The 16,333-nt window shown below is 63.5% G+C and overlaps 1 protein-coding gene across 1 annotated transcript; it reads right to left on the minus strand.

Annotated features, from left to right (window-relative positions):
* Positions 1 to 706: 706 nt before the first annotated feature.
* PRSS16 (serine protease 16) lies at positions 707 to 9,111 on the minus strand. The gene is made up of 12 exons (XM_005310531.4): positions 8,846 to 9,111; positions 6,762 to 6,940; positions 6,461 to 6,560; positions 5,832 to 5,961; positions 5,080 to 5,203; positions 4,428 to 4,505; positions 4,028 to 4,075; positions 3,320 to 3,592; positions 2,362 to 2,503; positions 1,825 to 2,004; positions 1,556 to 1,701; positions 707 to 1,128 (listed from the first exon to the last, which is right to left on the minus strand). Exons 1-12 carry the CDS (start codon positions 8,907 to 8,909, stop codon positions 1,066 to 1,068), a joined length of 1,527 nt encoding a protein of 508 aa, XP_005310588.2. The 5' UTR covers positions 8,910 to 9,111; the 3' UTR covers positions 707 to 1,065.
* Between the last annotated feature and the right edge of the window lie 7,222 nt (positions 9,112 to 16,333).

Genomic DNA, 16,333 nt, shown 5'->3' on the forward strand with positions numbered 1-16,333 from the left:
TTTTTTTTCTGGTGGGGGGGCGCATGCTGTCTCTCCCTATGGGGGAGGGCACAGCCCCTTCCTCCTGCGGGGGAGACCTGATTCTGGACTGGGTTCTGCCATCCTGTTACAGGGGAGAGCCCCCGGTCCCCAGCTCTGCCGTTGCGCCCAGAGAGGTAGGTGCAGAGAGGGACATTGGGGGGGTGGCAATGGGAGAGGATGTCTCCATGAGAAACTGGGTGTGATTCTCAGTCACGCCTGGGCCCCTCTGCACTCCTCTTGCAGCGGGGCAGAAACAGCCCGAGAATTATGGGAAGGGACACATGGGGCTCCCCCAGCTGGGGTAGAGTTGGGGTGACGGTCCTGAACACACCCTGCTCCCAGACCCGGCAGAGAGGGTGGCCGGAGCGCACTGCGCTGTGGCTATTCTCTGCCCCCCAGGGGGCGGAGTTCAAGCTAGAGCAACCCCAAGGCTGCTGTAACTGACACGGGGTCCAGAATATGGGGAGCGCAAAGGAGGTTTAGGAGCAGGCCCCACACTGGTCCCCTGGTCCATACTGAAGCAGCGAGAACCTGCCCTGCGGGGTATCCCTAGGGGCTCTGCACACCCTGGTCCTGATCCTGGCAGTTGGAGCCTTGTCAGACAATACGATTTACATAGTCAGACCCAGCAATGGACTGATCCTGCTTCGTTCGCCGCAAAGGAGCTGACGGCTTCGCAGAAACGTCTAAAAAAAACATCTTTCATTGGATAAAAGAATTAAAGGATCCAACCCAACGCAGCAGGGGGAGGAAACTGGCCCCAGAAAATTCCCAGGGGTTTGGCTGGCCCCAGCGCAGCAGATTTCTCAGCCCCCCCCCCTTTGTCCCCGGATCATGAGTTGTTGTGTGTGGCGGAAGCAGCGGGGAGCCCCCATCGCGGCGCCGTTGCGCTGGTTGCTGGACGAATGCCGAGCAGAAAGCTAGCCCCTGCTCCAACCAGCTGGCAATCAACGTAAATCTCTGCTGGAAGGAAGATCTCGCCGCGTCCCTCCGCGGGCGAAGTCCGCGCAGCGTCGGCGGGTGAATGGCTTCACGCCCGGAGACTCAGGGGGCCGAAGGCGCCTTCCTTGCCAAGCTCAACCAGTCGCCAACGTGGTAGTCGATCCGCTGTGGAAGTGAGGAGGGGGACACAGGGAGAGAGCTGGAGGGACCCCGCCAGGATACGGAGATCCCACCCCACTCATGCTGCCAAGGGGCTTTGGGTGACACTCAGCTCAAAGCCCAGGTCCTGCACATCGGGGGGCATTTCACGCTCAGGTGTGGGACCAGCCCCCTGAGAACTCCCCCACCCCCAACGCAGGGACCGCCCCACCCCCCACCTGGCATAACGGCTCTGCACCCACTGGCATAGGGGGCAGATCGGGGGCATGGCTGGAGCCCACTGGCTCTGGCTATTCCCTGCCCCCCGGGGCCTTCATGAGGTGGAGCGTGCATTAGAGCAGCCCTGGGGCCGGGGGGAGTCACTGGAACTTAACAAGAGGTTGTGGGGTTTGAGTCTGGGTCGGTTCCGATTCCGTCCCTGTTGGGCTCTTACCTCCCGGGCCAAGACGAGGGGCAGGGGGTCGGTGGGCCTGGAGGGGTTCATGTTGGCGCAGTGGGAGGTCCCGTTGATGAGGATGGCCAGCTCCGAGCGCGACTGGTTCTTCAGGACGCTCAGGGCATGCCAGGGGTCGATGTCGCCTGGGCGGGGGCGAGAGGAAAGGGCGCTTAGCTCTGGCAGGGCACGGGGAGGCGATGCCAGGCCTGGCCCGCGAGCCCGATCTTGCCGACCGCCCCCTCCCCAGCTGCCCCCCACATCCATACCATTCACAAAGAGGATCCTGCTGGCCTTGGGGTGGTCGGCCCCGTAGTACTCGTTGGTGAAGGTCACCGCCTCCCCGACGCGCTCAGGGCCGATGCCAAACACCTGGGAGCAGAGGTCGAGCTGGGCCGACAGCGTCAGGAGACGGGAGAAGGGGCAGGTGGCGTCTTCGCAGGTCTGGTCTGGAGCAGGGGGGACGGGGGGAGACGTCAGCACCGTGGCTCTTTGGGGTGCGCCCCCCACCGAGACGGACAAAGAAATGGGGCGATCGGGGGGAGAGGGGAGCCGGGACGAAGGGGAAGGGGATTCTCTCTCAAGGCTGTGAGACACAGCCGGACCCCGCGGTCGCTCTGCGTCTCGACCTCCCCAGCCTGACGCCCTCATTTCCAGTCGCCCCGTCTTGGGGCAGGGACTGAGGGGGGACTTTAAGCCCCATTTGTTCTCCCCATATTCTGCCCCGGCCCCTTGGGGTGGGGGATCGCATGGGGGGCAGCAGGAGGGACCGACACCCCACACACACACACACATAGCCAGCTTACAGTATCCAAACTCGGTGCAGGTCTGAAAGTACCACTGCCGCTCGCCCACGCCACTGAGCGTCAGGTTGGCGCTGCGCAGCTCGGCCAGGGCGCGTTGGTGCGAGTTCTCCATGCAGGGCAGCGCCATGCTCTCCAGGAACCCCTGCCATGGGAGGAGACGCACGGGAGGGTCAGCCAGGGCCACCCCCGCCCCTCGGCCCCGGGAGGGACCCGTCTGGCTCCGTCTCCAGCGGCTCTGGCACATGGGACAGGGCCCCCCCTTTGTTGTTATAACAGATCGACAGGAGGGGACGCCCGCAGCAAACTGGCGAGGGGGCAGGAGCCCTCTGCTTGTAGCTGACCAGGGAGAAACTTGGCTCCCCCCTTCCTTTAGCCCCTCGGGAGGGCTGTGCCCCCCACCACGGTGCATCATGGGAGATGTAGTTTCAATGCTTCATTCTCTATGGGCTAGGCTTCCCAGCTGGACTTCATCTCCCATGATGCACTGCAGCCACCACCTCCTCCCCTCCCCCCCCCCAGGCCACAGTGCATCATGAGAGATGTAGTTCTGGTGCCTTGTTCTTTATTGGCTGGACTTTCCAGCTGAACTTCATTTCCCATGATGCACAGAGGCCACTGCCATGAGGCACCACCTTCCTCCTCCCCCAGATTGTGGTGCATCATGGGAAATGTAGTTCCAGTGTCTCATGCCCCCACTCTCCTCTATGGGCCAGCCTTCCCAGCCAGACCTCATCTCCCATGATGCACTGCAGCCACCACCTCTCCGCCACAAGACTGTGGTGCACCATGGGAGATGTAGTCCAAGCAGGAAGCCCGGCCCACAGAGGAGAACAGGAGCTGGAGGCCACCTGAGCTACGACCCGGCTCAGCAGTGACAGTCCCTGGCCCCTGTGTGCAGCGAGCGCGCTGGGTCTCAGCCAGGCTGGATCCAGACCCCCCTCCCCCCCCCCAGCCTTACATTATTGATGGCGATGAGTTTCTGGTAGGGGGACCCCAGGCCCGTGTCGGTCATGATGCCGCAGAGTTTGGCTACGGTGCCGCCCTGGAATCCCTCGTTGTTGTACTGCACGGCGCCCATGAAGATGTCGGCCAGGTTGCTGGCGAGCTCCCCGCGGTCGTCGGGCTCCGTCAGGGGCCCGCAGGAGCGGAAGTCCTTCTCCAGCTCGGACAGCCGCCCGGCGTGCAGCCTCTGGTCCAGGGTGGAGAAGGCCTGGGCCACGGCCTCGCGACACTGCGGGGGGAAGGAAAGGAGAGGCACTCGCTTGCCACGGCGTTCGCAGCTGCAGGGGATTTTGTCTGGTGGGTTAGATGTGGGGTCTAGGGGTTGGGAGTGGGGGTGGGCTGGAAGCCTGGACTCCTGGGTTCTCTCCCTGGCTGTGGGAGGGTACAGGGCCTAATTCTCCTCTCATGGACACTGGTGCCAGCCAGGAGCAGCTCCTCACATGCCAACGGAAGGACACTGGTGTGAGCGGGCCCAGAATGGGCCCAGTGGGTCCGGGTGTCGGCGCTGGGGGGCGGAGAGCCCTAGACGTGAGAGATGGGCCCCGCACACCAGCTCTCTCGGAGCGTCCGATGCAATTAGGGGGGCGGGGAGGGGACGGGACACACGAATCTCTGGGATTTCCCCCCGCGGGACCCCAGAACCCGCCCCGAGCCATTCACCCACCTGGGCAGAGCCCCCCACCACTGGGTCCGACAGACTCGCCGCCACCACCTGGAGGAAAGACAGACACGACACGAGGGGTTAACGCAGCGCCTGCCGGGAAGGCATCGAAAGGGTTAACTAGGAGTCACCGGGTCCCTCCCCTCACTTCGTGTCAGGGCCCTTCTGCAGCCCCCAGCTCCCTCTGCAAGAAGCTGCCTAGAGCGACGGGAGCTGGGGGGCTAGTCCTGCAGCCCCCAGTCCCGTCCATGACGACGGAGCTCAGGGCAGGACCGACAGCCAGGGTACAGCTGTCGGGGGGGGGGGGTGACGAAGAGAGAGCTGCTCTGAGGACACCCCTCTGCCCCAGGTGAAAGGGGGGGTATGGAAGCTGCCCCCGCCCCCGCGGGCGCCGCCCGCTCACCTGGTTGTAGCCGGTGAAGTCCAGCTGGGCCCGCACCGGGGCGGAGGACGCGACAGCGGCGAAGACCAGGTGGGGGAACTAGGAGAGGAGAGAGAGGAGGGGGAGATGGAGAGAAACCGGCTCCGCCATCGCTCTCTCTGTCTGGTGGGAAAAATCCATCCCCCCTTCCCACGACCCCACAGGAGCAGGGGGATGGGTGGGGGCTGGGATCCCCTGGGGTGAGGGGGTTCTGGGGTGGACCCCAGGACTGGCTCAGTCCCCCCTGCTGAGTCCTCCCTCCTCAAACCCACTAGACCCCACATCCCTGCCACAGCTGGGAATAGAACCAGGAGTTGGGTCTCCCAGCCCCCCCCTTTATCATGCCCCCTAGCTCTACCCCTCTGTCCCCTCCGCGAGCTGAGGATAGAACCCAGGAGTCCTGGCTCCCGGCCCCCTGCTCTGACCGCTGGACCCCAGGCTAGCGCCGTCTGGCTCTGTGTCCCCCTCTAGTGGCTGGATCGTGTATCCACTCTCATGGGCCATTCCCGGCTCTACGCCAGCGACGTGGCACCGGTCTGTGCTTTCAGACCCCGAGGACGTGGGTTCGATTCTGGCGGGGTTCCAGCAGAGACCCACGCACTGACAACCCCCCCGGTGCCTCCCAGGCCGGTACCTTGAGCCTGAACCAGGCGGCGAGGGAGCCGGGGTAGGAGCCCCCGAAGCAGATCCAGGTGTTGTTCCGTGTCAGGTTATACTTCTGAGTGACGAAGAGGTGGAAGGAGGCCAGGTCAGCCAGGCTGCGACGGGACCGAGGGGGAGGGACCGAGAGAAAACCCCACACTGGTGAGCTGAGCACAGAGCTGGGACCCCGGGGTTCCCCCAACCCGTGTGACTCGCTGTCAGACCCCTGGGAGGGAGTCAGTGTAATCATCCCCATTTCACAGAGGAGAAACTGAGGCACAGAGTGGGGCCGTGACTTGCCTGAGGTCAGAGAGCAAGCCTTTGGCATAGCCGGGATAGAACCCAGAAGTCCTGGCTCCCAGCCCCCCTGCCCTAACCACTAGACCCCACTCCCCTCCCAGAGCCGGGGATAGAACCCAGGAGTCCTGGCTCCCAGCCCCCCTGCCCTAACCACTAGACCCCACTCCCCTCCCAGAGCTGGGGAGAGAACCCAGGAGTCCTGGCTCCCAGCCCTCCCCTGCTCTAACCACTAGACCCCACTCCCCTCCCAGAGCCGGGGATAGAACCCAGGTGTCCTGGCTCCCAGCCCCCTGCTCTAACCACTAGACCCCACTCTCCTCCCAGAGCCGGGGATAGAACCCAGGCGTCCTGGCTCCCAGCCCCCCTGCTCTAACCGCTTGGGCACCCCCCGATACTGAGCGCAGCGTGTCCAGCCCCGCCCCACAGCCCTGCCCAGGGACTCACGCCTGCTGGCTGGACAGGAACCGGAGGCTGGCGTCCTGCAGGCCGTCTGGGTTGATGCTGGCGCCGTAGAAGCGATGCTCCAGGGCCACGGCCAGCGCGCCGTATTTCTGAGCCATCTCCATGTGGTGCCCTGGCACCAACGCTGGCGTTAGGGACAGGGGAGCCTGGCAGGTGCTGAGCCCCCCCTGCCTGGTCACCCCATTGTGGGCACCTCTCCCAGGTCCTTCCCCACCCCCCTGAGCCAGCCAGTCCCTGCCCTGGGGCCGGATGGGAGCCAGCACCCCGTAGAGGGGACAGGCCCCTGCCCCATTCCCTGCCCCCCTGAGCCAGCCAGTCCCTGCCCTGGGGCCAGATTGGGGCCAGCGCCCCCCAGAGGGGACAGGCCCTGGGCCCCATTCCCCGCCCCCTGGGGCAGCCAGTCCCTGCCCTGGGGCCGGATGGGAGCCAGCACCCCGTAGAGGGGACAGGTCCTGGGCCCCATTCCCCACCCTTCTGAGCCAGCCAGTCCCCGCCCTGGGGCCAGATTGGGGCCAGGGCCAGATTGGGGCCAGCGCCCCCCAGAGAGGACAGGCCCCTGCCCCATTCCCCACCCCTCTGAGCCAGCCAGCCCCTGCCCTGGCCCCACTTACCCGCCAGCACAGAGAACTGCGACAGGGAGCTCTCGCCCCCGATGTACAGGAAGACGGGCCCGGCCGGGCGGTGCCAGAACTCCTCATTGATCCAGAACCTCTGCCGGGGGAGAACAGGGGCCGGTGGGTGCGAGGCGGCGGGACCCTGCCCGGGGCAGCTCGGGGAGCCCCAGCGGGCGGGGGCGGGGGTCAGCGCACAGGGCAGGTGCATGTGTTTCACAGGGGGGTGTGCACACCTGTGCACCTCTGGCCGCTGGCACCGCCCTGGCAAGGCCGGGGGGATCCCCTCGGCCCGTCTCACCTGGTTGAAGATCTGCCCCTGCTGCCGATTGAAGTGGTCGAGGGGCTGGCGCAGGGAGCCCTCGCTGGGGGAGCGCCAGGGCGCCGGGCGCAGCAGCCGCCTCCGGGAGACCGTCTCCTTCATGGCCTGCACCTCGCGCGCCCGCAGCACCTGCTGCTTCAGCAGCCGGAAGTTGCGCCCTGGGGGGCAAAGGGAGGAGGGGGTGGGGGGGCCGGTTCTGATCCAGCCCCCCGCACCCTGGGCAGGGCGGACCCAGCACCGCTCCCCGGCTGGCAGGGAGTCACTGGGCCTCAGCCCCCGTGGGTCAAAGGAGCCAAACCCATCGGCCAAGCTGGCCTCGACCGGCCCTGAATGGGTCCGGGGCACTGAGCCGCCCCCTAGAACGGAGTCTATGCAGGGCAGGGGGGAGGCGCACGGGGACGGGGGTCCGTGTGCGTGTTGGGGGGGATCTTTGCCCAGTTCCCTTTCCTTGGGCACAGGCGAAGGGATCTAGTCTCCAGGGGTCTCTGTCCATCCGTCAGTCGGGCTAAAATTGCATTTGAAGAAGTGAAACCATTTAGCTCAGCAGAAGGGGGGGGCGGATAGGTCACGCCCCGAGCTGCTTCCTGGGGGGTTACATGCAACCCCACCGAGAAATGCCCCCACCGCTGCTCCCAAGAAGCCAGGCTCAGCAGAATGTGATAGGCAAAAACTTCCCACAACGCGCTGGCTACAGAACCCACTCTCCTTTGGAGCTGGAAACGGGACCCAGGAGTCCTAGCTCCCAGCACCCCCCTGCTCTAACCACTAGACGCCACTCCCTCCCCAGACCCAGGGATAGAACCCAGGAGTCCTGGCTCCCAGCACCCCCCTGCTCTAACCACTAGACGCCACTCCCTTCCCAGACCCAGGGATAGAACCCAGGAGTCCTGGCTCCCAGCACCCCCTGCTCTAACCACTAGACGCCACTCCCTTCCCAGAGCCGGGGATAGAACCCAGGCGTCCTGGCTCCCAGTCCCCCCTGCTCTAAGCACTAGACCCCACTCCCCTCCCAGAGCTGGGGATGAAACCCAGGCGTCCTGGCTCCCAGTCCCTCCTGCTCTAAGCACTAGACCCCACTCCCCTCCCAGAGCTGGGGAGAGAACCCAGGAGTCCTGGCTCCCAGCCCCCCTGCTCTAAGCACTAGGCCCGCTCTCTAGCAGGAACATGTGTACAGGTTGTGATCCCAGCAGGGAGGGACAGGCCCAAACAGGAATCCAGGCTTTCCAAAATCTTGCCTCCAGGCTGCTAAACAATGGAGATCCGACCTGCCCCTCCCCGCACCACTTCACCTCAACTGGGTGTGAACGCCAGAGCCTAACAATGGGACCATTAAACCCTGATCTCATCAGGATTTGCTTGGCCGCATTGTGAGTCCGCCCTGCAAGCCCCCCATACTGCTCTCCCGTCCCCCTTTGCAGCGACCCATTTCTCCCGAAGGACCCCAACGCAGACCGTGCATGCACTCAATTCGCTTAGCTCGGCGCCAAAACACAGCCACCTCTGGGGTGAGGCCCAGCGGCTGTTAACATGTTCGCTCAGCAGGGAGATGCAGCCCCCTCTGAGACGGAACGTGGCCCCCGTTTAAACAGGGATCCCTCACTCGGCACAGACATGCAGCCACCTCTGGGGGCTGGGACGCAGCAGCTGTTTATACAGGGATCCCCCAGCGCCAAGATGCAGTCACCTCTGGGGTGGAGCGCGGGGTTGTTTAAACAGGGACCCCTCGCCCGGTGCCGAGATGCAGCCACCCCTGCGGTGAAGTGCAGGGGCTGTTTATACAGGGACCGCTCGCCCGGTGCCGAGATGCAGCCACCTCTGGGGTGGGGCACAGGGGAGCTGTTAAACAGGAACCCCCCAGGATGAATTTAGGGAGGCAGAAAATTATCCTAAACAGGCCACTGAGGTGACATCCCCCCATGCCGGAGCAGCCCTGACCCGGCTTTCCCATCCCGCCAGGCAGACCGTAAACACGGCTCTCCCTGCGGCGTCTGTACAGCGCCTAGCACCGTGGTGCCCGGCGGCTCACAGGGGGCTACGTCCATCCAGATCATTAACCGACTCACCTGCCTCCGCTAGGATCAACAGCGACAGGAGCAAACCCAGGGCCCAGGGAACCGGCCGCCCCATCTTCAGACCAGCTCTCAGACAGCTTCCTGGTCGCCTAGCCGGAAAACTTCCTGCCGGAGGCCGGGGGGCCACACACAGAGCTGGCAGAGAGACCGGCTTCCTAATCCGTTCCCCAGCTAGCCCCAGTCACTAAACCCACTTCTTCCCCTGGCCCCTCACATGATCTACTGCCCTTGCCCCTGGCCTGGCCCCACAGCGAGTCAAGGGGTGGGGCCGGGGAAGAGGGTGTGAACTTTCACTTTGCAGGCAGCACCCGCCCCCTCTGGTGCAAGGGCCGGCCCTTCAGTATCTGAGAGCCCCAGGATACCCCTCCAACCTCTGTGCAAGGGCTGCTGGAGGTGTTTGGGGGGACTGAACCCCAATCCACCCCCCTGCTGTAGGCACAAGACCCCCCCTTCACAAAACAGGGCACAGAACCCAGGAGTCCTGGCCCCCGATGTAACCACCAGACTCTGCCCGGCGCTGGGCATGAAGCCGGGAGTTTCTTCAAATCTGGCCTAGGCCCAGGATTTCAGTGGATTTTACTGACGTGGGAAGTTTGTGGAATCTGCTTTTTTCCCCGTCGTAAAGGTCATTCAGGACAAAGCACCCAGAGGCTAAATTGCTTCCCGGACCCGCTTTCTAACGGGGTTTTGGCTCATACACTTAGTGGTGGCTTTGGTGTGAATTCCCAGAAAGCCGCACGCGGGGGCCGGACAGCAAGTGCCGTCCGCCTGGGGCCGACGGGCTGCGTTTCTCACCCGCAGAGGCTGCGTGGAAGTTGTAACGTCTAGGCAGAAATCAACCCTTAGCCCACGGAGCAGGGGCTGGGGCTTTCAGAGTAAGCCACGCCATTAGATACATCATTAATTGTCTTTAAATATTCAGTCGTTCGGTCTGAGTCATTCATCGCTCCGCTTCGTTACCAGCAAACACAGCCGGTGCCTGAGATTTTACCGAGTTTGACCCACACAGGAAGTTTGAGCAACGCGTGTTGTTCCGCCGCTTAGATCCCTCAGACCAAGACAAGACGGACACGGAGGCTACATTTCGCAAGGGGCCCCATTTCAAGTGACTCAGTCATAACCTGCAAACGGCTGACCCGATTTCTCTGTGACTTCTCCAAATAATCCAGCCGGCAACCAAAGAGGAACTGCTGGGCGCCGCGGGCGGAGGGGAGATACACGGAGCTTTCCCTCCTGCAAGTGCCAACGGCTGGAAATTAAAGCCGGACAAAATTCCGCTTACAAAGAAGGCCCATGTTTTTACCCGGGGGCGGGGGGTGGTTACCATCAGAAGAACTTACCCCGGCATTCTCCACCCGGTGATTTCTTCAGACACTTTAGTCCGAGTGACACAAGGTCTGGGACTCGGCTCCGGGGTGACAGTGACATTCTCTGGCCTGGACGGGACGATCTCATGGACCCTTCTGCCCGTAAATATATTAAAATGCAAAAACCGAACTGGAGGTTGGCGCTTCTTTAATATTTTCCCTGGTCGGTCAACCCTAGCGCCAGGTTTTATACAAACCCAGAGACCCGGAGCCGCTGGGACGGGCGGGGGGTCTCCGTCACCTCAAATACCAGCCCGAATGTCCAGATTTCCTCGGTGCGGTTCGGCAGCTTTCAGGCCCACAGGCCTTGTTGCCAGAGCCAGGCCTTGGGAAGCAGATCCCAGCGCTGGCAGCCCGCCTGGGAGACCGTCTCCACGCCCGCCCGGGGTGACCCAGGTGCCCGGTTTATCCAGCTGTTTGCTGGATTGCGTCAATTTCACGTCGGTTTCTAGTCAGTGTCACTGCAAGAGCCATTGTTATTGGCTGGTGGTGTTGCAGTGTTGTGTGGACTGGCCCGGGAGGGCCCCTGCAAACACGACCTTTGTTTAAAATTGCCTCCTTTGGAATCGTTTATAAAAGTTGCTTTTTAGGAATTCCCCCTCCCCCGACATTTTGGGGCCAAATTTCACCTTGACGGTTTCCCTTTGAAACAGCGGCTGTTTTCCAGCCCAGAGGGGGCTGCATTTTGTTGGTGGGAGACGAGGCTGAGAACCGTTCTGGCCGCCTTTGCGAGGAAGGGAAGGGTCGGTTTGAAACATGAGTTGGGTTTGATTTTAAAGTCGCTCCAGGGGGAATGGGAGCGGGGAGCGCCGGCCAGTAGATGTCACCAGATCTCTTCGGGACAGCCACAGAACTATGGGGCCAGATCGCAACCTGCCTATGTGTGTCCGGAACGGGCCCTGGTGCTTTTCATCGCTGGGTCAAAGGGCTGATCCCGCCCAGATCGGCAAAAAACAAACCCAGTTCCGAGCCGACGGCCTCTCGTGAAACGAGTTTGCTTGGCCTCGGCCCACGGCCAGGCACAGCGGCGCTTCCCCGTCCATGCAGTTAAGACGCCGCTCTGAGAGGCAGGAGCGGGCAGGACGGAAGAATTTTTCTGTTGCCCTGGCCGTGTCCACACCAGGAATTAGGTGGATCCAATTTTTAAGTGTCGGCCTTGTCTCCAAATACCCCCCTGCCGCCCCGGTGCTCCCAGGAGACCCTACAATAACAGGCATGCTCCGCCCCAGGGCTCACTGGCAGCCCTTCCATAATAAACACAGCACAAAAACAAGAGCGCTCATAGGCAACCCTACGAAAACAAGCCCACATACCCAGCCCTGCCAGGTGACCCTCCATAAACAAACCCCTATACACAGCCTGCACTCTCCCCCCGAGCCCTACAATAACAAACAAGCCCCTGCCCACAACCTATAGGCAACCCCCTGCCCCGGCTTGGTCTAGTGGCTGGTCTCAGGCCTACCCTGGGTTATGGGGACTGGGACTGGCGCTCAGCCGTCCGTGATCCCGGTGCCAGGGTGGCGGACACGGTGGATTTACAGTCTTCTGGGCTTAGCTTTGCAGCAAAGCATTGTGGGGGACGTCCACCTTCCCCGCGGCTCAGCAAGGATCCGCGGGCTGCCCCCGCGCAAAGCATGCTGGGTAACAGAACATGCACATTGACCGTCAGGATTTTCGCTTTGCAGCCTGTTCCCTTCAGCCAGGCACCTGGGCGGCTGCTCGGAAGCACCTCCGTCTCAGGTGGGGCAAAGGCCACAAGGAAACGCTCCTGGCGGGAGAGCCCAGACTGCGTCCGTCCGTCCGTCTGCGCGTCTCTTCCGAAAGCGGCGGCGCTGAACCGCACGCACCCGGGCGGCCTGTCTCTTTAAGAGATTTAAAGGGGCAGCGCACAGACGACCCAAATGGACTCGCCAAATGCATGCGGCCGAGGCGGCCGGGGGCCCGTTGATCCAAACTCGGAGGCTGGCCCCGGATCAGAGCGGCCCCAAGTGGGGCCAGCTCCAGGGGTCCCCGACTCTGCCTCAGGGTCCCAGCTGAGAATGACCCGCAGGCCCCTGCCAGCCCAGCCCTGGGCTCCCCCCACCCCCAGCTCTGCCGGTGCCCCTCACTCCCGACCCGCAGCGCCTGCTAGCCTGGCCCTGCCCCCCCCAGCCCTGCCGGTGCCCCTCACTCCCGACCCGCAACCCCTGCTAGCCCAGCCCTGGCCTCCCCAGCCCTGCCGGTGCCCCTCACTCCCGACCCGCAGCCCCTGCTATCCCAGCCCTGCCCCCCCAGCCCTGCCGGTGCCCCTCACTCCCGACACACAGCCCCTGCTAGCCCAGCCCTGGCCTCCCCAGCCCTGCCGGTGCCCCTCACTCCCGACCCGCAGCCCCTGCTATCCCAGCCCTGCCCCCCCAGCCCTGCTGGTGCCCCTCACTCCCGACACACAGCCCCTGCTAGCCCAGCCCTGCCCCACCCCAGCTCTGCCGGTGCCCCTCACTCCCGACCTGCAGGCCCTGCTAGCCCGGCCCTGGCCCCCCAGCCCTGCCAGTGCCCCTCACTCCCGACCCGCAACCCCCCACCATCCCACACAGCGCAGGCTGGCAGGGGGGGTCCCCTTTGTTTGGCTCACTCACCCTCCTTATCCACTTCATTAGAAATTTTAAACCAAGCTTAACCTTCTTTCCCTCATCCGCCCCCCGCATCCCCTCCTCCCGCCATGAACCGAGCGCTGTTCCTTGGTTCACCTTTGCAAGGTTTCCAGCTCGGGCGTCGTCTCCTCCCATCTGTCCCCGGGGATCAGGGCAGATTAGAGTCCAATCTGTCTGTCTAGTTCGCTGCTTTAAAACCTGCTGACAGGTTCGGAGATTAAATTTACCAACCTCCCCCTGCCCCCCCCCCCCCCATGTGCTCCTTCCCTCCCCACCCCCGGCCTCCGCCCGCCCCAGGGTCGCGGGATGAACCTGTGTGGGACCAGGGGGGGAACATGGCTTCTTTTGGGGTCCCATGCCACTGCAGGGAGTGCAAGACCCTGGCAGAGCTCGCGGGGTGGGGGGGAGCTCTGTGCATGTGTCTGTCTGTCACCTGGCAGAGCCGAGGTGCGTGTGTATCCTCATTCCAAGGGGGGGGGGGGAGCACCGACACACATCGCCGTTTGGCCATGCCTCAGTTTCCCTTTCTTAGCACCGTTCGGATTGTGCCTCGGTTTCCCTGCTCCCAGCAGAGGTCTGGCTCCCAGTGTCCCCTAGCTGTACTAGGCGTCTCTGCTCCCAACAGGATTTCTTTTGGCTACACACTCCCTCCGCATTGACTCAGTTTCCCCAGTCAGGGCAGACAGCGCGCTCGCCCCTTGGCCCTGAGCTTGGCCTTAGTGGGTTTGCACGTGAGCCCTCTGGGTCCAACCCTGTGTCATCAAGGGACGTAACTTCCCCCTCCCCGTGCCCCTGGGTCCCTGACCCTCGCGCCCCACCCTGCAGCAACCTCTCCCCACTTCAACCCGGCTCCGCTCGTCCAGCCCCCAGCCTCCCCGAGGGGAACTCTCGGTGCCGACGGTGCCGGGCATTCCTGGGCCATGGGACTGGGCTGAGACCTAGCAAACTCGCTTCACGCAGGGGCGCTGAAAGACTGGCGTTAATAGCAGTCACATGGGACGCCCGCCTGACGTCTGCCAGGCCCGGCTGCGTGGGGACCAGCCGGCCCCAGGGGCAATTCACACAGTTCACAATTCACAGACCAGCTACCCCGGTGTAACCCAGCCCCCTCCATGGGGACAGCTGCCAAGCAGCCTCCCGCTCTGAGCTCCGGGGACGCGCGTCGGCTTCGCCCCCACGGGCCCTCCTAGACCCCAGAAATCCACCGGCTGTTATTGGCGGTCAGCAGGGGCGTGTCCGGGGCCCCGACCTGGGATCAGGCCCAGCTTGTGCCCGGTGCTGTACAAATAACCCCAGCGCTGCCCCTGCTCCAAACTGCTCCCGGTCTAGAAACCCCCTGCCCGTCTGTGCAGCGCCCGGCATGACGGGGCCCTGATCTCGGTCGGGGTCTGTGCAGTGCCCGGTGCGGTGGGGCCCCGATCTCGGTCTCTGTCTGTGCAGCGCCCAGCACGAAAGGGCCCTGATCTCAGTCGGGGTCTGTGCAGCGCCCAGCACGACGGGGCCCTGATCTCAGTCGGGGTCTGTGCAGCGCCCAGCACGACGGGGCCCTGATCTCAGTTGGGGTCTGTGCAGTGCCCGGCGCAACGGGGCCCTGATCTCGGCCGGGGTCTGGGCGGCATCCAGCGCGACGGGGCCCTGATCTCGGCCGGGGTCTGTGCAGTGCCCGGCGCAACGGGGCCCTGATCTCGGCCGGGGTCTGTGCAGTGCCCAGCGCGACGGGGCCCTGATCTCGGCACAATGGATCTGAATCTGCTTCCTATTGGAGCCCATCATCGGCTAATTTCCTCCAAGCCCCCCCGTCTTGGGCCTAGCTTGACATGCCCCGGATGCCGGTTTCCAAGGGATTGGGGGTACCCCCTATGTGCAGATCTCCTGGAGATTGGGGATGCAGCTGTCCTGGGGTTCACACCCTCCCTGTGCAGCTCTCGGAGGGTGGGGGGCTGAGCTGCTCCCGCCCAGCGGCGCTGGAGGAGGCCGGGCTCGGCAGCTGTGCTACGTCCGCTGGGGATTTGCCAAGTGTGACCCACATTGCCCCAGCGCCCCCAGGCCTGGCGCGGGTCACATGGGCGCTGGCATCACCGGCTTAGAGCCGAGTGGATTTGCGATGTCGTTTGAGGGCGGATTTAGGGGTTAAAGGGAAATGGATTTTTTCAAAACACAACATTCATTATGGAGCTGAATTAAAGATGCTCTGGGAGCAGAGCAGAGAGCACAGGCCAGGCGGGAGGTGATGCCACCCACCCCCTCACCCGCCCCCCTTCTCATCCAGACGGCTGCAGTGCAGGGACCTGGGCTGGCAGCTACCGGGGCCAGGGTGCCTGGCCGGGGCAATTTCCTGCTCCTGCTACACAAGCACAGAGGCGGGGCTGGGAGCCCGGACTCCTGGGTTCTCTCTGCAGCTCTGGGAGGGAAGTGGAGACTAGTGGTTAGAGCAGAGGGGGGCTGGGAGCCAGGACTCCTGAGTTCTCTCCGCAGCTCTGGGAGGGAAGTGGAGACTAGTGGTTAGAGCTGGGGGGGGGAGCTGGGAGCCAGGACTCCTGGGTTCTCTCTGCAGCTCTAGGAGGGAAGTGGGGTCTAGTGGGTAGAGCAGGGGGGGGAGCTGGGAGTCAGGACTCCTGGGTTCTCTCCGCAGCTCTGTGAGGGGAGTGGGGTCTAGTGGGTAGAGCAGGGGCTGGGGATCCAGACCCCTGAACGCTGGGAATGGCCAACAGGGAACAGGTCACTCGATAACTGCCCTGTTCTGTTCATTCCCACAGGGGCACCTGGCATTGGCCACTGTCGGAAGACAGGATACTGGGCTAGATGGACCTTTCATCTGACCCAAGGGGGCCGTTCTTCTGTTCTGGGTTAGGGTGCAGGAGCTGTTTATACAGGGACCCCTTACCCAGCAATGAGACGCGGACTCTCTGGGGTGCAGCGCGGGGGCTGTACGTACAGTGACCCCTCACCCAGCCCTGAGATGCAGCCACCTCTGGGGTGTGGCACGGGGGCTGATTAAGGTCCCACAGCATTTGTGAGAGGGAGTGTTGGTGTTTTTCCCCACTCCCAAGGGGATAATTCACATTGATGCAGACAGCTGGATTTGTAAGGTCCTGTCCGTGTCCAACCCTCCCCTGAAGCCAATGGATCGAATCCCTCCACCCTCGCAGGCACGGACCTGAGTCTCCTAGAACGTTAGCCAGTTTTAGCCAATGTCGTACAGAGCCACTGTCACACATGGAATCATTTCTATGCCAGCAGAGCCCGGAGACCCTGGCCGAGATCAGGGCCCCGTCACGCCGGGCGCTGCCCAGACCCCGGCCAAGATCAGGGCCCCGTTACGCCGGGTGCTGCCCAGACCCCGGCCGAGATCAGGGCCCCGTCACGCCGGGCGCTGCATGGACACCAAGGAAGACCGACGCTGCCCCAAATAGGTCACAGTCCTAAGAGACAAAGAGGACCATTCTCCCCATATTACAGATGGGGAAACTGAGGCCCAAAGC

This window comes from Chrysemys picta, chromosome 17 (genome assembly GCF_011386835.1).
Source record: "Chrysemys picta bellii isolate R12L10 chromosome 17, ASM1138683v2, whole genome shotgun sequence".
Lineage (NCBI taxonomy): Eukaryota > Metazoa > Chordata > Testudines > Emydidae > Chrysemys > Chrysemys picta.